This window comes from Pongo abelii, chromosome 1 (assembly GCF_028885655.2).
Source record: "Pongo abelii isolate AG06213 chromosome 1, NHGRI_mPonAbe1-v2.0_pri, whole genome shotgun sequence".
NCBI lineage: Eukaryota > Metazoa > Chordata > Mammalia > Primates > Hominidae > Pongo > Pongo abelii.
This window is the reverse complement of record NC_071985.2, coordinates 209,388,424-209,411,430: the sequence shown is the minus strand read 5'-3', so window position 1 is coordinate 209,411,430 and position 23,007 is coordinate 209,388,424. Positions and strand designations below refer to the sequence as shown.

Genomic DNA, 23,007 nt, shown 5'->3' with positions numbered 1-23,007 from the left:
AAAAGAAAACCCCACCAAAAAAGCCTAAAAAAAATGAAAAGACCAGCCACTGGGAAAAAAAAAAATCACAATACATACACTGATAAAGGATTTGTATTCATAGATAACTCAATAATAAGAAAACAAATGACCTAATAAAAAGTGGACAAAATATTTGAATAGTCACTTCACAAAAGATATATGAATGGCCAATAAGTACATGAAAAGATGTTCGACATCATTCATCATTAGGGAGTTGTAAATTAAAGCCATAATAAAATACTACTGCATACTCACTAGAATGGTTAAAATGAAAAAGACTGATAATACTAAGTGTAACAAGCACATGGAGTAACTAGAACTCTCATGTATTGTTGGTGGCAATGAACAATGGTACAATCACTTTGGAAACAGCTCGACAGTTCCCTGTAATAGTACACATTCATTACCTAATCTCCTAGATCTTACCCCTAGATCCATTTTCCTTCTCCCTCCCTCCCTCCCTCCCTCCCTCCCTCTCTCCTTCTCTTTCTTCTTTCCTTCCTCCCCTCTCCCTCTTTTTTTAGAGACAGAGTCTTACTCTGTCACCCGGGCTGGGGTGCAGTGGTGCAATCATAGTTCACTGCAGTCTAAAACCCCTGGGCTCAAGGGATCCTCCCACCTCAGCCTCCTGAGATGCCAGGGCTACAGGTGTACGCCACTATGCCTGGCTAATTGTGAAAATTTTTTGTAAAGATGGGGTCTTACTATGTTGCCCAGGCTGATACTCCTAGATCTTTATCTAAGAGAAATGAAAACATATCCACACAAAGACTTGTACATGAATGTTCACAGCAGCTTAATTCATAATAGCCCTATTATGGACGCATTGAGTTCCCCCAAAATTCATATGTTGAAGGCCCTCATCCCCAGTGGTATTGTATTTGGAGATAAGAGCTTTAAAGAGGTAATTATGGTTAAATGAAGTAATAAGCCTGGGGCCCTAATCCAGTAGGACTGGTGTACTTATAAGAAGAGGAAGAGACACCAGAGTGAACACACACAGAGAAAAAGCCACATGAGGACACAGCAAGAAGGCAGCCATCTGCTAGCCAAGGAGAGAGGCTTCAGGAGAAACTAAACCTGGCAATGCCTTGAACTTGGACTTCCAACCTCCAGAATTTTGAGAAAATAAAATACTGTTGTTTATCCAGACTGTGGTACTTTGTTATGGCAGCCCTAGCAAACCAGTGCAGATTTGGGCACCAGAAATGAGGTGCTGAGGTAACCAATACCTAAAAATGTGGAAGTGGCTTTGGAATTGCATAATGGGTAGAATCTTGAAGTTTGAAGTGCATGTTAGAGAAAGCCTATATTGCCTTAAAAAGACCATTGGTAGGAATATAGACATTAAAGGTGATTCTGGTGAGGTCTCAGGTGGAAAAGAGGAATGTGTTATTGGAAACTGGAGGAAAGGTGATCCTTGTTATAAAGTGGCAAAGAACTGGTTGAATTGTCTTCTAGTGTTTTGAAGAAATTAGAAGTTAAAAGATCATTGGCTAGCCGTCTCAAAAATGATAATATAAAATAAATAACAAAAAGATAATTTAAAAGACACAAACTTGGATGCTTAGCAGAAGAGATTTCTAAGCAAAGTGCTGAAGGTACAACCTGGTTTCTTCTTACTGCTTGTAGTAAAATGTGAGAGAAGAGATATATGAAAGGAATTGGTAAGCAAAAAGGAACTAGAACTTGAAGCTTTGGAAAATTTTTAGCCTATCCACATTGCAAAAAAAAAAAAAGAGAAAGCATGTTCTGGGGAGGACACTAAGGTTGTGGCTAGAACAACCTTTTGATAAAGAGATCAGAGGTGCAACTCATAGACTTAATCAGCCATTTAAGCAGAAATTAGACATACTGATGGGATTATACCAGCAGAGGCACTGCCAGCTTTGACTAAAGGGGACGGAGATGGGACAGAATGAAGGAAGGCTGTTGGACTTCTGGGATTCTAAAGAAAGGGACAAGAGCTGGAGCTATTTGGCTGTGAACACACAATATCCTTCAAGTATAGGGAAAAATTACCTGGAAGATGATTCAGAGCTCAGCAGGGTTGTCACTGCCACCAAAGACCTGGAGGCAACACTGTCCCCTCCTTAGTTTCAGCAGGCTAGGCTGCTGCTAACCAGTGACTCGAGGGTATGGTCACCACCCAGGGCAAAGGGGGTAGGGCTGCCGCCCCAGTGGGCCCAAAGGGCAGAGCACTGAGCCAAAGAGGGCTATTCTTGAAACTTAAAATCTAATGGAATTTGCCCTGCGAGGTTTTAGACTTGCTTGGGACCTGTCACTCTTTCCTTCTTTCCTATTTTTCTCTTTTGGAATGGGAAAGTCTATCCCATGCCTGTCCCATCACTTTATTTTCAAAGCACATAACCTGTCTGGTTTCACAGGTTCATAGGTGGAGAGGAATTTGGCCTCAGGATGAATAACACCTCCAGTCACACCCATACCTGATTTAGATGAGACTTTGGACTTAGAGTAGATGCTGAAATGGGTTAAGAGTTTTGGGGCTAGCCAGGTGCGGTAGCTCATGGCTGTAATCCCAGCACTTTGGGAGGCCAAGTGATCACCTTGAACTCCTGATCACCTGAGGTCAGGAGTTCAAGACCAGCCTGGCTAACACAGTGAAACCCCATTTCTACTAAAAATATAAAAAATTAGCCAGGCGTGGTGGCGCATGCCTGTAATCTCAGCTACTCAGGAGGCTGAGGCAGGAGAATCTCTTGAACCCGGGAGGCAGAGGTTGCAGTGAGCTGAGATCACACCATTACACTCCAGTTTGGGCAACAAGAGCAAAACTCTGTTTCAAAAAAAAAAAAAAAAGTGTTTTGGGGCTGTTGGGATGGGGTGAATGTATTTTGCATATGAAAAGGACACAAATTTTGGGAGTCTAGAGGGCAAGCATATGGCAGCCCTAGCAAATGAATACCTCCGCAGAACTGGAAGCAACCCAAGTATCCACTGACAGGAAAATGGATTAACAAATGTCATACATAGTCATACAATGGCATTACTACTCAGCAATACAAAGGAATTAACTACTAATACATGTAACAATGTGGGTGAATTTCAGAAACATTATGCTGAGGGAAAGGAGCCAGACACAAAAGGGTACATACTATACACATCCATTTATATGAAATTCTGGAACATGCAAAGTTTAATTCACAGTGTCAGAAAGCAGATCTGTGGTTGCCTAGATCTGGAGGCCTGAATGCAAAGTGGATGAGGGAACTTTCTGGGGTGATAGAGACGTCTTACATCTTGATTGCGGTGGTGGGTACGTGGGTGCACACTTTTGTCAAAACTCATCAAATTGTATACTTTAAAATGGGAACATTTTATTCTATATACATTTTAACTCAATAATGTTGATTTTAAAAGAAAATTGAAATTAATTCAGCAAGGCAGGCTATGATAAGAAATGTGCGTTCTTAGTTACAAACATGTCAGCTAAAAGCAGACTAGAGTTTCAGGAAAAATAAATGTAACCAAGAGAAAGATTACAAATGAGATGTTGAATAATCTCACACAGGAAAGCACACAGTTTTTAAAAAACTCAAGAGTGAAACCTAGTTCATTTAGAGAGCAGAATAGTAGATAGATCGACAGATAAAAGGCATTTGAAAGAAAGAGACAAATATTCTCTCCTTTTTCTTTTTTGAGACAGTGCCTCACCGTGTTGCCCAGCCTGGTCTCAAACTCCTGGGCTCAAGCGATCCTCCTACCTATGCCTCACAAAGTCTTGGAATTATAGGTGTGAGTCTCTGTGCCCAAAAGACAAATACTGAACACAGAAAAAGAAGATCCAACATACAAGTGATATGAGTCCCTAAAGAAGAAAATCAAAACAAGAGAATAGAACAAATACTAAAACGATAATTTAAGAAAACCTTCCTAAAATAAAAATGACTTGGAACCATGTATTAAGTGAGAATATTGAGTGCCTAAAACTATCAACTCAGAATGAATGAGCAATACCAACACACAGTCAAATAAAATCACTAGATTTTAAAGAAAAAGCAACAACCCTTTATTAGTCAGGGTTCTCCAGAGGAACAGAACTAATAGGTTATCTGTATATATGAAAGGGAGTTTATTAAGGAGAATTGGCTCACACGATCACAAGGTGAAGTCCCACGATAGGCTGTCAGCAAGGTGGGAAAGAAAGAAGCCATAGTGACTCAGTCCGAATCTGAAACCCTCAAAACCAGGGAAGCTGACAGTGCAGCCTTCAGTCTGTGACCAAAGGCCCGAGAGCCCCCAGCAAGCCACTAACTTAAGTCCAAGAGTCTAAAGGTCAAAGAACCCGGAGTGTGATGTTCAAGGGCAGGAGGAGCAGAAGGAAGCATCCCGCACGGGAGAAAGAAGGAAGCTGGAAGACCCAGCAAGCCAAGCTATCCCACCATCTTCCACCTGCTTTCCAGCCAACCTGGCAGCCAGTTGGGTTGTGCCCACCCACACTGAGGGAGGATGGGTCTTCCATTCCCAGTCCACTGACTCAAATGTCAGTTTCCTCTGGCAACACCCTCACAGACACACCCAGAAACAAAACTTTAACAGCCATCTAGGCATCCTTTAACCCAATTAAGTTGACACCTAATATTAACCATCACAAACCCTTTGGGCAAAAAGAGCAAGAAACTATTAAGAGGCAAGTATGTATGTTTTGGGATAAAGAAAATGAGTAATTATGGGTCATTCTAGTTCTATCATCTCCCCGTCCTTGAGAAACAAGATTCTCAGTGTGAAAGAAAGAAAATATAGATGTACCATAGAAGTCAGGTAAAAATCCTAAGGAACTAAATTTAGATGGGAAGCACCAGTATAACTCATTAGGCATTTTATCTTAAAAATTATGTACATGTAGGCTGGGTGTGATGGCTCATGCCTGTAATCCCAGCATTTTGGGAGGACGAGGAGGGCAGATCACTTGAGGTCAGGAGTTCGACACCAGCCTGGCCAACATGGTGAACCCCCGTCTGTACTAAAAATACAAAAATTAGCTGGGCATGGTGGTGGGCGCCTGTAATCCCAACTACTTACTTAGTAGGCTGAGGCAGGATAATCTCTTGAACCCAGGAGGTGGAGGTTGCAGTGAGCCGAGATCATGCCACTGCACTCTGGTCTGGTGACAGAGTGAAGCTCTGTCTAAAAAAAAAAAAAGTATGTACATGTGTGTGTCTATGTGGTATGCACACATCACTCTGTTCACTGAAAAGACCAAAAGCAATAGCTAAGTAGTGATCAGCATAGCTAGCATGCAGATTACAGTCTTTATAACCATTTCTTACTAAATGGAGAAATGGCTGACTGTAGGTTTTAGGTCAGGAATTGTACCAGAGGGACCTGGAACATCTTGTCGTAACGGACAGCTGGAAAGGTATCTGTTAAATCTGGAAAGATTCAACTTCACCACTAGGGTCAAGTTAAAAGGACTCAGGAGCAAGCTTGATGAGACTCCCACTGGACAGAGATGAGGCAATTCAAGCTTCATTGAGCAGAGTACGTCACAATAGACTGAAACCACCAAATATGTTTAAATGCTTGAGTTCATAATGATAATAATAAACTAGCGATCACCTTTGGGAGATGACAAGGAACCAATTCATTATCTTGAAAATTGATAAAGGAAAAAAATTAAGCATTTATCCTCTCTTGCCTATTTGAATAGTATGACTGGATATCAAATACCAGATGAGAGGATACATCTCTTTATAAAATAATTCCAACTAACAAATGAAAAAAATTATATAATTAGAATATCACCATTTTGCAACCACCACAGTTGTTTAAAAAGTATAAAAGACATGAAAAATATCATAGAAGTTCAGAGGATAGATTTTCTTTCTTTTTAGGATCTTGCTCTGTTGTCCAGGTTGGAGTGCAGTGGTGTGATCTCAGCTCACTGCAACCTCCATCTCCTGGGCTCAAGTGATCCTCCCCACCTCAGCCTCCCAAGTAGCTGGGAACACAGGCACATGCTGCCACACCTCACTAATTTTTTGTATTTTTTTTTTTGTAGAGACAGGGTTTCACCATGTTACCCAGGCTGGTCTCGAACTCCTGGACTCAAGCAATCTGCCCACTCACCTTGGCTTCCCAAAGTGCTGGGATTACAGATGTAAGCCACCATGCTTGGTCCTAGAGGATAGACTTTCAACTCCTTAATAAATTTATTCCAGCCATACTATGCCCAGCTGTGTGACTTTGAGCAAAATGCACCCTTGGTGCTTCAGTCTGCTCCTCTGTAAAGAGACGTACTGAACTTGTCCTCATAGAGCTGTTGTGAGATTAAATTCATTACATGTGTTGACACAGTGCCAGCCACACAGTAAATATTAGGTGTTTTCTGGCACCTGATAGCGCTCTTGCTTTTGAAAGCTCTCTTGCAGTCTGTCCCTGCTCAAGCCAGGCTCCCGTCACTCACATGTGGATTCCACACATGGAGGGACGACGTGATGGAACAGGAAGGGCACAAATGTTGGAGTCAGACCTGAGTTCCCCTTCTGGCTCCATGACGTCCTTCCTCAGACAAGACACAGCACCCTCTGAGCTCAATCCCCTCACCTCTAGAATGGGGAAAACACAGAGCCTGCCTGGTCACACTGGGAGAAGGAAGTGAAATATTCACGTAGGGCTCTTAGCCCTTGGCCTGGCACAGGACGGGTCCTGAGGACACGGTGGTCCCCTCCTCTTCCTGCTTTCCCCTCCTCACCAACTCCAGCTGAATCCTCCCGAGCTTCTGCTTCTATCATCTCACTGTCCTGCTAAAGAACTTCAAACGATTCCCATCTATGTTCAAAGATGGTGGATCTGCTTCCATTGTCAGATTTCTCTGGATTTGCTGTGGCTGCTTGGGCTTCCAAATTGAGAATGATCCCATTGGGAAAAGTGTGACCATTTGGCCAGGCACGGTGGCTCACGCCTGTAATCCCAACACTTTGGGAGGCTGAGGTGAGCGGATCACCTGAGCTCAGGAGTTCGAGACCAGCCTGGGCAACATGGAGAAACCTCGTCTCTACTAAAAATACAAAAACTAGCCAGATATGGTGGCATATGCCTGTAATCCCAGCTACTCTGGAGGCTGAGGCAGGAGAATCACTTGAACCCAGCAGGCGGAGGTTGCAGTGAGCCGAGGTCAAGCCACTGCACTCCAGCCTGGGTGACAGAGCAAGACTCTGTCTCAAAAAAAAAAAAAAAAAAAAAGAGAAAAAAAAGTGTGATCATTCAGGGATGCCTAATTGCCCAGGTAACAGCTCCTCTGCTGTGTACCTAGTTGCCTCACTGATCAGCTGGGACAGCTCCAAGCACCTCATCCAGCCACTTGAGAATTTCATCCTCTGGCCCCCACAGCTACATCCATGCCCCACACCAACTTTCCTCAAAGACTTACCCCCGCCCTGGCAGACTGGTCACCTGTACTCTGCTCTTCATTCAACATCTTCCCCACCTCCAGATCTTTATCAAAAGCCCCTCTCCAAATGCCGGCCACATGCCATCTCCCGTAGGGCCCGGAGAGCTAGCCAATGCTGCCCACACTGGGTGCAGCTGTCCCAGAGAAGCCCCTCCAGCCCCCACCCGCCCCCTCAGTCTTCCCATCCACCAGCCGAAAGAGTCCCCTCTACCTCTGATAGGCCACAAAATAGGTCACATCCTGGGGGTTGCCAAGCCCTGGGAGCCACGTCAGGTACACGCTGAAGTTCTGGGAGAGCAGTGTCACATTCTGGGGAGGGGCCAGACGGGGCCTCCCTGGGGGAAAGAAAGGGGTCATGAAGCCTGGAGCTCCTGGCTGGTCTTGACTCAGGCCATCCCAAGCTGAGGGGCAGCACGAAGGGCAGGCAGGTGCTCACCGAGTTTGAGGAACCAGGAGCCACTGACTGGCTGTACTGCAGCCCTTGTGCCATTAGAGAAGACCCTTTGCCAGGAGGGGAGGCTCCTGCATACTCTGGGACCAGAGGGTTCCAGCAGAACACCATGGAACAGGAACCTAATGGCCTCCAGGAGGGAGCAGCCTTGAGGCTATCAAGGACGAGGGGCTCTGTCCTGTTCTCAGCCACGTCCCCAGAGCCTGCCTGCCATGGCCTCAGCACATAGTAGGTGCACAATAAACATCTGTTGAGTAAATGAATGAATATTACAATAACATGGGTTACACCAAAGGCTTCCTGACCGGTCTCCCTTCTTCCAACCTTGTGTAAGGGAGACGACACAGCAAAGGTTGCTGCCTAGGCATTAGAAGTAGATGCCACACTCAGATGGCCCAAGCCAGTGGCCAGAGATAAGAACTTCGAGGCATCTCTCCCTCCTGGCAAACTGGGCTCCCCACTTCCCACCCATTCCTTTAAAGGGATCGTTCAAGCATTTGCCCTCAAACCTAACCTGACCCACACCCTAGTCCCTTATATAATATACTTCTCATTGCCACAAGCTCTCACTTTCTTTTTACTGACTCTTCATTCCTGCTTCATGTAGCCCAGGATGGAGGATGACTCTCCCTACTCATCGCACTCTCCCTGCTCAGGATCTGTAAGTAATAAGCCTTTAAACTTGTTTCCCATTGAGGTGGTGTACTGAATTTGCACCTTCCATCTCAGGAACCCAGGCCCAGCCCAGGCCTGGTTTTCCCTGGGTTGCTGGGAACACAGGCTGGCTCCCAGCACCAGAGCAATGGTCAGACAGGCATAAACTTGCACATGGATCAGACAAGAGTCACAGGGACATCTGCCAGTATAAACAAGTGTGAAGGACCCCCAGCCATGGGTTAGACAGCTAGGCCATTAGGCTGTCCGCCAGGTAAGAAGTATTTCATTGGCTGGGCGCAGTGGCTCACGCCTGTAATCCCAGCACTTTGGGAGGTCAAGGTGGGCAGATCACCTGAGGTCAGGAGTTCAAGACCAGTCTTGGCCAACTTGGTGAAACCTCATCTCTACTAAAAATGCAAAAATTAGCAGAACGTGATGGCACAGGGCTGTAATCTCAGCTACCTAGGAGGCTGAGGCATGAGAATTGCTTGAACCCAGGAGGACAAGGCTGCAGTGAGCTGAGATTGTGCCACTGCATTCCAGCCTGGGCAACAGGGCGAGACTCCGTTTCAAAAAAAAAAAAAAAAAAAAAGTATTGCATGAAGGGCACACTGTAAGTACCCACGCCCAGCTCGCTGGCATTATTCATTAGGGCAGGCTTGCCAGCCACTCTGCTACTGGAACCCTAATTTAGCTGGAGGCTCTCAAAAGCCCTTGTCCCAAGGTGGATGATCACTAAATCCACATTTGGAGACATGTTACTATGGAAGTTTAGGTGACACCTATATTCATTATTTATTTCACAATTTCATTTTTGTATTCACATTTCAGATTTGTGAATGCAGTTTTTTTCCTGAAAATTCATTTTAACTTGAAAGTATGTTTTTAATTCCCCTGATGTAATTAATGGACTATGTGCATATTTATACCTAGGTGTGCTTACATGTTAATAATGTATTTGCATAGTTGTGAGAATTTCATACTGGACTCCACAGTGGTAAAAAAATAAATACAGGCCGGGCATGGTGGCTCATGCCTGTAATCCCAGCACTTTGGGAGGCTGAGGTGGGCGGATCCCGAGGTCAGGAGTTCGAGACCAGCCTGACTAACATGGTGAAACCCTGTCTCTACTAAAAATACAAAAATTAGCCAGGCGTGGTGGTGCACGCCTGTAATCCCAGCTACTAAGGAGGCTGAGGCAAGAGAATCGTTTGACTCCGGGAGGTGGAGGTTGCAGTGAGCAGAGATCACTCCACTGCACTCCAGCCTGACGACACAGTGAGACTCCATCTCAAATAAATAAATAAATAAATAAATAAATAAATAAATAAGTAAGTAAGTAAACACAGCATCTGTCATATACATTTCTTTTCTGTTGGTTTAAGAAAATATCTGACAGCTTTACCTACTTCTGCAGGTTCATCCAAGCCCAGATATTACTGAAAGAATATATTGATGTAGAGTATGTGTTATTTTGTTTTCAGTTCTGCTCTAGATCATAACTATGTAAAAAACACTGTCATAATCAGTTATACTAAAATTCATGAGCCCAAATGTAAGATGAAAAGTCTGCACTGTAGTCTAAGGTCATTGCTCTATCAATAATTACATTCTCATTTTGATTTACAGAAGAGCTTTATGGTAGAAACACCAGAAAACACCTCATACTATTAAAAGGCTTTTTCCCCATTTAAAAAAAAAAAAAACAGGTCGGGCATGGTGGCTGACACCTGTAATCCCAGCACTTTGGGAGATTGAGGCAGGAGAATCATTTGAGACCAGGAATTTAAGACTTGCCTGGGCAACATAGTGAGACCACATCTCTACAAAACAAATTTTTTAAAAAATTAGCAGGGCACAATGGTGAAAATAAGGAGGCTGAGGTGGGAGTTTCGCCTGAGCCCAGGAGTTCAAGCTGCTGTGATTGCGCCACTGCACTTCAGTCTGGCAAACAGAGCAAGACCCTGTCTCTAAGAAACAGAGAAATATACAAAACACCTTGCCTTCAGTCCATTCTCCACATAGCAGGAAAGATTAAAAATGAAAATCAGATCATGTTCCTCTTCTGCTTAAGCCCTCTAAAGGCTTCCATCTCACTCCAGGTAAACTCAAAAGTCTTTATTATTTTTATTTTATTTTGAGGCAGAGTCTCACTCTGCCACCCAGGCTGGAGTGCAGTGGCACAATCTCAGCTCACTGCAACCTCCTCCTCCCGGGTTCAAGTGATTCTCCTGCCTCAGCCTCCAGAGTAGCTGGGATTACAGGCATGTGCCACCACACCTGGCTAATTTTTGTATTTTCAGTAGAGACGAGGTTTCACCGTGTTGGCCAGGCTGGTCTCGAACTCCTGACCTCAGGTGATCTGCCCACCTTGGCCTCTCAAAGTGCTGGGATTACAGGCCTGAGCCACTGTGCCTGGTCTAAACTCCAAAGTCTTTACAATCATCACCAAGGCCCTACCCAATCTGACCCACCACTCCTCCCTTGCTCCCATATCTCCATCCACACAGGACTTTTTGCCCTTCCTGGAGCACCCCAGCCACACTCCCAACTCCAGGCCTTTGCACACGCTGTTCCCTCATACTGTTCCCTCTGCCTTAACAGTTTTGCCCCTGGATATCCACCTGGCTCACTCCTTTGTTGTTTTCACATTGCTTTGATGTCACTGTCTCGAGGACACTTTCCCTGACTACCTTTAACGGACCTCTATTCCCCTCCGTGGCACATTTTCCTTCTCACTGTTAATCCTCATCTTCTGAAATACGCATCTGATTACATCACTCCCCAGCTTCATGCCCTTTCCTTGGCCTCAGAATAAAGTCCACATTTCTTATGGTGTGTGAGGTGTGTGAGGCCCTGCCTGACGTGGCCTGGCCTGGCCAGACCGTCTTGCTGCTGTCTCCCCAACAGCTACCCTACAGGCTCACCAGGCAATCTTCCTTTTCGATATTGCCAAGTCACTGCATTCTTCCGAATGTTTTTAAACCCAGGTGTCTTTGACTGCCTGGTATTCACCATCTAGTCTTTGAAATATTTGATTCAAATGTCACTTCCTCCAGGGAATCTTCCTTGACATATCTATGAGGTGATGATGATAACAATGATGATGATAATAATAGCAGCTAAGGCCGGGCATGATAACTCACGCCTGTAATCCCAGCACTTTGGGAGGCAGAGGTAGGCAAATCACCTGAGGTCAGGAGTTTGAGACCAACCTGGCCAACATGGTGAAACCACGTCTCTTCTAAAAATACAAAAATTAGTTGGGCATGGTGGCACACGCCTGTCATCTCAGCTACTTGGGAGGCTGAGACACGAGAATTGCTTGAACCCGATAGGTGGAGGTTGCAGTGAGCCGAGATTGCGCCACTGCACTCCAGCCTGGGTGACAAAGTGAGACTGTGTCTCAAAATAAATAAATAAAATAATAATAATAATAATAATAGCAGCTAATGTGTATTGTGTTCTATGAGCCAGGTTCTGTGCTAAACAGTTTACCTGCACTTTCTCTTTTAATCCTCATTACATCCCTAGGAGGTAGGTATTCATTATAATAATTATAATCATTACAGATGCGAAAACCAAGGCCCTCTCAGCTATTAAGTTGTAGAATCAGATTCAGTCCAGGCCTAGTCAACTCCAGAGTCCGAGCTCTTGACTGTACTTTGTCCTCTAGGTTCTCATGGGTCTATTAAGCTTTATGATTCCAACTATTCCATCTATTGACCACTACTAGTCAAACAAGATCTGTTGACCATGGTGTGAGGGGTTTCAAAGAAGAACACAACTTCATTCCTGCCCTATAGGAGCTCATGGTCCCATGGAGAATTCAGGGTCCTGAAGTGTCCCATGTGCCATGATGGAAATCCATACAGGTTGCAAAATGGCATCAGGGAGGGAGGGTCCAGTTCTGTGGATGGCTGTCCCCAGCCTGGGCTGCCTACCCATGACCTTCTAGACCCAAAAGTGGGTGCCTGCTTCCATCTCATCCTGTGTCCTCTAGCTGGGACTGTATCACTACGAGGCTAATGCTATTACTACTCCCAGCTTCTGGATTTCCTAACAGATGACAAGCAGGAGACCAGGCTGTCTGCAAGCCACTTGTAAGGTATCCTATGGGCAGGACAGTCCTCAGATTCGAGCTAGTCACATGAGAAAAACAGCAGCTAGAGCAACTTTCCTCTATGAAGCCTTCAAAGGATGCCAGGCACTAGTTTGGCTCTTTACATGTAAAACCTCAATCATCCTGGGGACAGACCACCCTATGGGGTAGGTGTCATTCATTTTGCTTCCATGGAAAGGGCGCTAGGCTCAGAGACAGATGCTAACTAACTTGCCTGAGGCTACACAGCCAGTTTGTGTGGGAGCCAGTATTTGAACTTAGATCTGGCTGTACTTACTCCTAAATCATCACACCATGGTTAGTGTTGTGTATATTAAATACTTATCAGGTGAAAGTACAAGAAGGTCTGGGCTTGACAGTGAAAAGGGAACAGAAGACTCCACCCTCCCTCCACACACAGGTACACTGTCCCTCATCAGCCGAGAGAACGCTGCTGTGGGCACTGCGAGCTGGAGCATCCCTGGCTGGCCTAGCGACCCAGTGGATGGACAGCCTATCCCAGGTGCCTACCCTGGAGGCCAAAGGTAGCCAGGCTTGCTTCAGCCCGTCTTCTCTCTTCTGTGTGCCTCACCTCTGCCGTCCTTCTTGAGCAATTCCCTGAATTGCTCCAAGCCTCAGTTTTCCCATCGGAAAAGTAAGAATAATATCTACCTCCTAGGATGGCTGGGTTGTGAGGCTTCTAGAATAATGCGGTGCCTGGCACAAAGAAGTTGCTAAATAAATATTGGCTTTTATGATGATTGGATTATGCCCAGGGACCTTTACAGCTCTTTAAACTGTGAGTCCAAGACTAGGAAAATATCCTGGGGGCAATTTCTGGACCTTCTCTTCCCTGCTTTGGTTGGAGCCGTGGGCGGTGAGGTTTGACGGTTGGGTCCTACCGCGAGGAATTTTGTAGCTGACACCTTACTTATCAGTAGAGGTAGAAAAAAAAAAAAAAAACAAAAACAAAACAAAAGGAAGGCGTCTTGTCAGAAAGCAGGGCACAGGCGACCAGAGCTCCGTCCCACCGGAGGCCTGGCAGGAATGGGAAGGGACATCAATCGGTCCCACTTTCCCTACTGTTCACCCTTTAGGGTCAAGTGTGGTTTTCACGCAGGGATCAGTGCTTTCTTTAGGAAACATTAAAAAGCACTTTATTTAAAAAAATGCAGTATAAAACTGCCGCTGTCTTTTTTCCAGTTCTCCTGAAGCTGGAAGCATTAGGAAACTGGATTCGTTTCCTGCGGGAGAGGAATATCTTAAAGACCCGGTTCTGTTCAGTCCTGGGAAGAAGCAAACTGGGGGCGCGTAGGCAGGGCCGATTCGCACCCGGCTCGGGTGGCTGCGGACCTCGTGCCTGTCCCAGGAGCTCCGGGTCCGAGGGTGGGCGCGGCCCGGCCCGGGGAGCCCTCTTCCCCCTCCCTCCCGCGGCCCCGCGCCCTTACCTGGAGCGGCCTGCAGCAGGCACAGGAGCAGGGGGCCCCAGCGCTCGGGCCCGGCCATGGCCTTCCCGCCGCGGCGTCCCCGCCCTGGCCCAGGTCTCCGCCTCCCGCCTCCCGCCTGCCGTCTCCTAGCCCACCGCGGGCAGGTGACGCAGTCGGCAGCCAATGGCCCGCAGAGCCGCGGGCCGGTCCCTGCCGCCCAGGATTCACTGAGAAGGTCCCTGGGGACAGCCCCGCCGCGGGGAGGGAGCGCGACGGCCCCCGCGCTCGAAACTCGCCCGTACCTCTGCTTCATCTGCACTTAGTTTTGTTTTACTCAATTCCCGGAAAAAAAAAATCAGTAAATCCGTGCACGGGGGAAGGGTAGGGGAGGGGAAGAAACCGGCTGATGATCAATAACCCACGGCCAATCCAGGGCTCCAGGATGGGCCATTTTGGCAGGACTAGGGAGAGTTCAAGGCCGGTTTGGCTACGCGGCCTCAGATGTCATTGGCGGGATCCGAGCGCGTTTCTGAGCCGGATGCTGAGCTCAGCGCCTTACACACGCGATTCCCTTTAATGCCCCCGGGGATCCCGGCGGGTCCGTGCTGCCCTTCTCCACGTACTTCTCTCCCGGGGAGCGGCAGTCCCCAGAGCTTCAAGTGCTTGTTCTGGGGAAAGCTGTCTTTCTGACCCCGAACCCTGTGGTGTTCACCTGGACAGTAGTAGCTTCTCAATAAGGCACACGCCACGACGCGCAATATTCTGCGGCCCTTTAGGAGGACGTTGCCGAATGGTGTGTATCGACACCGAGGTGTTTGCAACACACTGAGAAACAGAAAAGCAAGTGCTAAAACATAGGCCCATTAAAAAAGTGTGTGTGTAGCCGGGCGCGGTGGCTCATGCCTGTAATCCCAGCACTTTGGGAGGCTGAGGCGGGTGGATCGCCTGAGGTCAGCTGTTGGAGACAAGCCTGGCCAACATGGTGAAACCCCGTCTCTACTAAAAATACAAAAAATCAGCCGGGCGTGGTGGCACGCACCTGTAATCCCAGCTATCAGGGAGGCTGAGGCAGGAGAATCTCTTGAACCCAGGAGGCGGAGGTTGCAGTGAGCCGAGATCGCGCCACTGCACTCCAGCCTGGGCGACAGAGTGAAACTCAGTTTCAAAAAAAAAAAAAAAAAAAAAAGTGTGTGTGTGTCTGTCTGTCTGTATGCATAGAAAGAGATTTGAAATAATAACTACTAAAATATTAATGGTTGTTGTCTTTGGGTGATGAGGATTTTCTTTTTCAACTTTCTTCTTTTCTGATCATATTTCTTTTCCAATTTTTTGATAATTATTTGAAACTGGGATCAGCTTTGGTCCCATCAGTTTTTGGAAGAGAAAATGATTTTCACAGAGGTTGGTGGGTCCAAAAGTTGCTCTGAGTTTAACCACGGGAGAAATTTCTTTTGGAAATTTCAGGATGCTTCTGGGACTAGCATCAAGTCTTCTGCTTAATCAGGATTTTTTTGGGTTTTTTTTTTTTTTTGAGATAGAAGCTCTGTCACCCAGGCAGGAATGCAATGGTGTGATCTCGGCTCACTGCAACCCCACCTCCCGGGTTCAAGCTATTTTCCCACTTCAGCCTCCCAAGTAGCTGGGATTACAGGCACCTGCCATCATGCCCAGCTAATTTTTGTAGAGATGGGGTTTCACCATGTTGGGCAGGCTGGTCTTGAACTCCTGACCTCAGGTGACCTCAGCCTCCCAAAGTGCTGGGATTATAGGCATGAGCCACTGTGCCTGGCCTTAATTAGGACCTCTTAACAAAGCCCTGCTCACAGAGGACGCAATCCCACCTCAAAGGCGCACGGTGGAGGAGGATGGAAGAGCAGCAGGCACGGTCTGTGTCGGTATCTTGGGATCTCTGAAATGTTGACTGTTGACGTTCTTTTCTCCTTCCTTCCTTTCTCTTTCTGTTTCTTTCTTTCTTTACTTCTTTTCTTTCTTTCCCTTCCTTCCTTCCTTCCTTCCTTCTCTTTCTTTTTTTCTCTTTCTTTCTCTCTCTTTCCTTCTTTCTCGCTTTCTTACTTTCTTGCTTTCTTTTTTTTTGACAGAGTCTCACTCTGTCACCCAGGCTGGAGTGCAGTAGTGTGATCATGGCTCACTGCAACCTCTACCTACTGGTTCAGGCGATTCTCATGCCTCAGCCTGCCAAGTAGCTGGGACTACAGGCGTGAGCCACCACGTCCAGCTAATTTTGTATTTTTAGTAGAGACATGGTTTCGCCATGTTGGCCAGGCTAATCTCGAACTCCTGGCCTCAAGTGATCTGCCCACCTCAGCCTCCTAAAGTGCTGGGATTATAGGCATGAGCCATGCACCCGGCCCTGAAATGTTGACTTTCATTTCCACCCAGCAACTGCAACTCTTTCACACCTGGAATCCCACTGCACTTGGAGCGGTTCAACAACAGGGACAGAAATATCTTCATTTGCCACCTGCTCCACCCATGGGCTCCTGTGCTATGTGTCTGAAACTGGCACTTGCTCTTTTTTGACAATTTGTTTGTCACATGTTTGTTCTCTTGTTCCTCTTCCCCCACCTCCCTGCCTGCCCACAGTTTCGAGTTAGGAAATTGTGTGTTCAGATGCCTTGATACTTCAAGAGACATTTTGTGACTATGAGCTTGGCCAAGTTGGATCTTTCAAAACCTTAAAAAAAATGTCATCTATAGATGCCAGTCAGAAAATCTCAGCCAGTTACCACGACCTTGCCTCTACTTAGGTCCTAAATATACTGCTTCAATTTCTTTCAGGTATCTCAAATACAATCCATCCATTCTGGAATAAAATGAATATATCTCTATTGATATCTCTTTATCCCAAACAGCCAGCTGCACGAATCTTTATTGAGTCTTTGTTATATAGTGGCACTGCAGTTTACATATAGTATTTAATCTTCACAACAACGCTATGAGGTGGATATTATTAATATCCCCTTTTAACAGATGAAACTCGGAGAGGTTACATTCCTTGCTTAGGTCACACAGCTAATTATAGTGACAGGGCTGTGATTTGGAACTCAGTCTGTCTGTCCTCAAAGCTTGTGGTTTTAAAACTTCTGCTACCCAGACTCTTGCTTGCTTAAGGGCAAACAAGAACAAACCTCCCCAGTCTTAATCATTTCCTGATTTGCAAAGATCATGGCGCTAACCTCTCAACTCTCATGAGTGGAACGGTGGGCACTGAAGAGCCAGCTTCCTCTTTGGTTTGGAATATTAGGTATGAAGCAGTGGTGCTGATAAATGTTTCACAACTGGTTGGGGGTTTAGGGGATGGGGTAAAAGTCCTGCTTTCTTGTGTTTGCCAACCTTCGTGTGTGAATATCCCCACTGTGGCTGACTTTAAGCTAGCAAATGTGAGGTCACTGAACACAGAGATAAGAAGAAATGTGGCCGGGTGCAGTGGCTCACGCCTGTAATCCCAGCACTTTGGGAGGCTGAGGTGGGCGAATCACAAGGTCAGGAGATTGAGACCATCCTAGCTAACATGGTGAAACCCCGTCTTTACTAAAAATACAAAAAAAATTAGCCGGGCGCGGTGGCGGGCGGCTGTAGTCCCAGCTACTCAGGAGGCTGAGGCAGGAGAATGGCGTGAACCCGGGAGGCGGATCTTGCAGTGAGCCGAGATCATGCCACTGCACTCCAGCCTGGGCGGCAGAGATCTCAAAACAAAAACAAAAACAAAAACAAAAAAACAAAACAGAAGAAATGTGCACAATTGGCTCCTGAGCCTGTACGAGCCAGCTCCAGCACACCACTGAGTGGAAGAAGCCAATTTCCCTCACTGTTGGAGGACCCAACATCTGTGGCACCACAACTGAGCTTTTCTATGTTTAGAACAAACCATATCCCAACCCCTAAGGGCCTATGGGGCTCATGTTAAGTCTCTGGTCCACGGCTTGAGGCTCAAAATCTCTTAGGCAGCTGTTGAAGGTTTTCACAATGCGGCCTCCATCCACCTTTTGAAGTTCCCCACTAGTTCTCTGTGTTCTGGCCACAGAGGCTTCCAGTTCCCTTCTTTCTCTTGCCCCCTGGCCTTTTCAAACACTGGTCCCTGTGGCGGGAATTTCCTTCCCAGGCTTATCTTCCGCTAGTCTTCCAACAGGCCCCTATTCTTGCTTCCAGTCTCAGCTCACATGCCACTTCCTCAGGGAGCCTTTCTTAACCACTGTCTTTGATTTGCTCCCAATCCCCGTGTATGTCTCTGACTTAGCCCATTTTGTGCTGCTGTAACAAAATACTGCAGAGTGAGTTATTCACAAAGAACAGAAATTTATTTCTCACAGCTCTGGAGGCTGGGAAGTTCAAGTTCAAGATGGCTTCAGGTTACAACCCAGTCTCTCTGCTTCCAAGATGGCACCCTGAATGTTTCGTCATCTGAAGGGGAGGACACCATGTCCTCACATGGCAGAAGAGGAGAGGGAGAGAGAGAGAGAGAACCCATTCTCACAAGCCCTTTTTATGGACGCATTAATCCATTGATGATGGCAGAGCCCTCACGACCTGCACACCTTCCATCAGGCCCTACTTCCCAACACTGTTGCATTGGGGATTGAATTTCCAGCACATGAATTTTGAAGGCCACATTCAAACCATAGCAGTCTCTCTGATACAAATTAATCACAATATCATCATTTTTGTGCACTGAATATCTTACTTCTTGGATACAACTCTAATGACTCGCTCAGGGCCTGGCACATAGTAGATGCTCAATGAACTGTGAGTAAGCAAACCTTTGCTGAATGGGGCTCAGTCAAACACAATTTCATATGCCCTAAACAACTCAGCCCCTCTCCTGGTTCTTATCTGCCACGCCTTAGCCACTCACTAAGTGTTTACTGACTTGAACTTGGCATATGACTCATAGTTAGAAGACCTGTGTGTTTTTCGAAAGTATGACTCCACTGTCATGTTCCCCTCCATAGCTGGGATTTTACAGTCTTCTGTTGTCCCCAAGAATAATGTTTAAAAAATAATGTGGCTGGGCACGGTGGCTTATGCCTGTAATCCCAACAGTTTGGGAGGATGAGGTGGGTGGATCTCCTAAGGTCAGAAGTTCAAGACCAGACTGGCCCACGTGGTGAAACTCCATCTTTACTAAAAATACAAAAATTAGCCGGGCGTGGTGGCATGTGCCTATAATCCCAGCTACTTGGGAGGCTGAGGCAGGAGAATCGCTTGAACCTGGGAGGTGGAGGTTGCAGTGAGCCAAGATCGTGCCACTGGACTCCAGCCTGGGGAATGACAGCAAAACTCTGTCTCAAAATAATAAAACAAAATAAAATAAAATGATAATAATAACGTGCAACAGGGGAAACAAAACCACATTACCGTGTGTGTGTGTGTGTGAGAGAGAGAGAGAGAGGGAGTTCACAGCCTCTCCCTCTCGTGTCTACTAAGATAATTATGCGCAGGCTGGCAAAGTGTCCCATAGGATTGGGTTAATGGACATGGGAAAAGGCAGGAGAGGAGGCAAAATGCAAGAGCCAATTGGGGCTGGGTTTTAAAAGACAGTTTTGGGGGACATGTGGAGAGAAAAGGAGGAAGTGGAGGGACCAGCTGCTCTAAGAGCTGAATGTGAGTGTGAATATGAGATGTATGGAAAGAGAGGTGGAGAAAATGGATTTCCAAATTTTTGGCTCTGTGTCAGGACTGAAATCTCTTTTGGCATTTCCCCCCCCCCCCAAAAAAAACTAAAGATTTTAAACCATTGTTGTTTTGACTATTATTCTTCTTGCTGTTGTTTTAATGTAATGCTGGAGGGAGGCAGGGCCCAGTACAAGAACAAGGAGACCATTTGTATGTGGGAGTGGAATTTAAGACTTTACCAGCTGCAAGAACACAAACTCCAAACTGACATAAGTGCAAAAGGAATTCTGCAAGCTCCCCAGATTGAGAAGTTAAAGGATGGATGTGGCTCTGGGACGGCTCTAGTGGAAACAGATTCTGATTGGCCTGGCTTGGGTCACATGACATTTCCTGAGCCAATCGGTGTGGTCAGAAGAATGGGCTACCGTCATTGGCCTCTCGGTAGAATCCCCACCCCGGGGGAGAGGGGTAAGGGAGTACTCTGATTGACAGCTCCTCCAGCTACAGGAACTGGAGGAAGATTGGTTCCTCAGAGGAATGGATGCTGCAGAGACAAACAGACAACCACTGCCGGGTTGCAGAGGAGAAGTCCTTAGAGATCATCCCCACCAACTTCCTACCCTGAAATTCTACCCTCTTCGACATCCTGGAGAGACCAGCTGGATGCTGCTGCTTGGACTCATCGGGGGACGAGATCCCGCTATATTTTGGGGCTGCCAGTTCTGTTTGTGAACAGTTCTAGTTAGGAACATCGCCCTTACTTTGACCTACCTCCTTGTAATTTACCCTAGTCATCTAATTCTTCCTTTTGGGGCCTCACAGAAGAAAACAAAGCCCTTCTCCCCATGCCAGCCTTTCAGTTGTTAAGTCTCAAGATCCTTCTTGTAGATGGTGCACAGATGACAGAAGCCAGTTTCCTGGTGTAAGAGCACCGGCCTGGGAACCAGGAGACCTCAGTTCCAGCCCTCACGCCGGCTTTAATGCGGCTAAGTGGCCTTGCTTGGAGGGAGGTATACACAGTTCCCATTTCACAGATAAGGATACTAAAGTAAAGGGAGGTTAAGGGACATGCCCAAGGTCACACAGGAGGAAATGGGGAAGCTGGAACTCACATCCAGGACCACACAATTCCAAAGCTTCCTTTCTTTATCACTCTGTGGTCTTGAGAAAGTTACATCCTTTCTCTGGGCCTCAGTTTTCTCATCTGTAATTTAGGAACTTTCATGTGTATTAGAATCACCTGGCTGGAGTGCAGTGGCATGATCACAGCTCACTGCAGCCTCAATCTCCTGGGCTCAAACGATCCTCCTGCCTCAGCCTCTTGAATAGCTGGGACTACAGGCATATGCAGCCACACCCGGCTAATTTTGTTTATTTTTTGTAGAGACTCGGTTTTACTGTGTTGCTCAGGCTGGTCTTGAACTCCTGGGTTCAAGTGATCTACCCGTTTGGGCCTCCCAAAGTGCTGGGATTACAGGCGTGAGCCATAGCTGGAGGGCTGGTTAAGACACAGGTTGCTGGGGTTCATCTCCAGAGTCCCTGGTTCCATTTTTTTTCTGAGGTGCGGCTTAAGGATTTGCATTTTAACCAGTTCCCAGGTGATGCTGGTGATGATGGTGCTGCTAGTCTGGGTTCCACACTTTCAGAAACACTGTAGTATTTGATCCCAGCTCTAACATACTATGATGTGGGGTGGTGGATATATTTTACCTTTCTATTTAGTTTGGGTTTGGACCCCTATTTTAATTATTTATTTATTTATTTATTTATTGAGACAGAGTCTTGCTCTGTTGCCCAGGCTGGAGTGCAGTGGCGCGATCTCAGCTGATTGGGTTCAAGCAATTCTCGTGCCTCAGCCTCCCAAGTAGCTGGGATTACAGCTGTGCGCCACCATGCCTGGCTAATTTTTTTGTATTTTTAGTAGAGACAAGGTTTCACCATTTTGGCCAGGCTGGTCTTGAACTCCTGACCTTAGGTGATCCACCTGCCTCGGCCTCCCTAAGTGCTGGGATTACAGGCGTGAGCCACTGCACCCGGCCAGTTTGGGCTTAGACCCGTATTAAATGGGGTGTGTGTGTGTGTGAGAGAGAGAGAGAGAGAGAGAGAGAGAGAGAGAAACAGCGCGAGCAGGCAGCCACCATTTTGCTCTGCAGTAAACTTAATTCCAACAATTGTCGAAGGAAATTCAAATAGGTAAAGAAGTGAAGAGAAGAGTTTGAAAATTTGAGTGTAAGCTTTGACTCTCCCGAAACTTAACTACTAATAGCCTACTGTTGATCGGAAGCCTTATTGATTACACAAACAACATACATTTTGCGTGTCATATATATATATACTGCACTCTTACATATATACTGTGCTCAAGTAAACAGAGATATGAAAATGTTATTAAGGAAACCATAAGAAAGAGAAAATACATTTACTATTCATTAAGTGGAAGTGAGTCATCATAAAAGTCTTCATCCTCATTTTCTTCATAATGAGTAGGTGGCGGAGGAGGAGGGTTTAGTCTTGCTGTCTCGGTGGAAGAGGCAGAAGAAAATTCACATATAAGTGGACCCTCACAGTTCAAACCCATGTTCAATGGTCAATTGTATATCAGTGGTTGCCAGGGGCTGGGGAAAGGGAGGGGAATGGGGAATGGCTGCTAGTGGGTAGAGTTTATTTTCCAGGTGATGAAAACGTTCTCAGATTAGAGAGTAGAAATGGTTGCATGACTTTGTGAATATATTAAAAACTGTGTATTTTTAATGGTGGATTTTATAGTATGTGAATTATATCTCAGTTGCGGGGTGGTCTCTAGGGGCGCACAGTTTGAGGGTGGTAGAACTGGGATTTGAACCCAAGGCCGTGTGGCAGCCTGGAAAAGAGCCTGTGATTTCAGATCTTGGCTCAGCCCTTCATCTCGAGCCAGCCTTTTCCGTCTCAGCGGGCAGTGAGGAGTGGTGGGGGTGGGACATTCTCTCCAGGCCCTGGCGTGGAGGACTCCAAGTGTGGCCCTGCTCAAAGGATCCGAGGGAGCAAAGGCGCAGAAGGAGTAGGAGAGGAGGCGAGGGCCATTCTTATCCAAGAACCCCCTCTCCCTTTCCTGTAAGAACAGCTAGGCTCTTTCCAGCCCCGCCTTTGTCTGCTCCTTCCAGGCCTGGGAAGGCCGCTGGAGCTTGACAGCGGTTCCCAGGCGCACTGGCTGCCGGGCTTGCAGGGGCAGACACAGTGCGCGCCCAGACTTTTCTGGGAAAGGGTGCGCGAACCTGCTGCCTGGCAGCTCGGTGGCTGGGAGCCCAGCCCTAGCTCACAAACG

At 46.6% G+C, this 23,007-nt stretch overlaps 1 protein-coding gene across 2 annotated transcripts in view; it reads right to left on the bottom strand.

The window, feature by feature from the left end:
• The window catches only part of IFNLR1 (interferon lambda receptor 1), a 33,104-nt gene extending 18,912 nt beyond the window's left edge, over positions 1–14,192 (bottom strand). Inside the window, exons 1-2 of one of the 2 annotated variants that reach the window (XM_002811287.4) lie at positions 14,094–14,192; positions 7,647–7,770 (exon numbers count right to left, since the gene is read on the bottom strand). In XM_002811287.4, coding sequence (XP_002811333.1) covers positions 7,647–7,770; positions 14,094–14,151 — 182 coding nt within the window. In that variant the 5' untranslated portion in view covers positions 14,152–14,192. The remainder of the gene's footprint in view (positions 1–7,646; positions 7,771–14,093) is intronic. The other variant, XM_009233751.4, reaches the window with a different exon arrangement.
• Between the last annotated feature and the right edge of the window lie 8,815 nt (positions 14,193–23,007).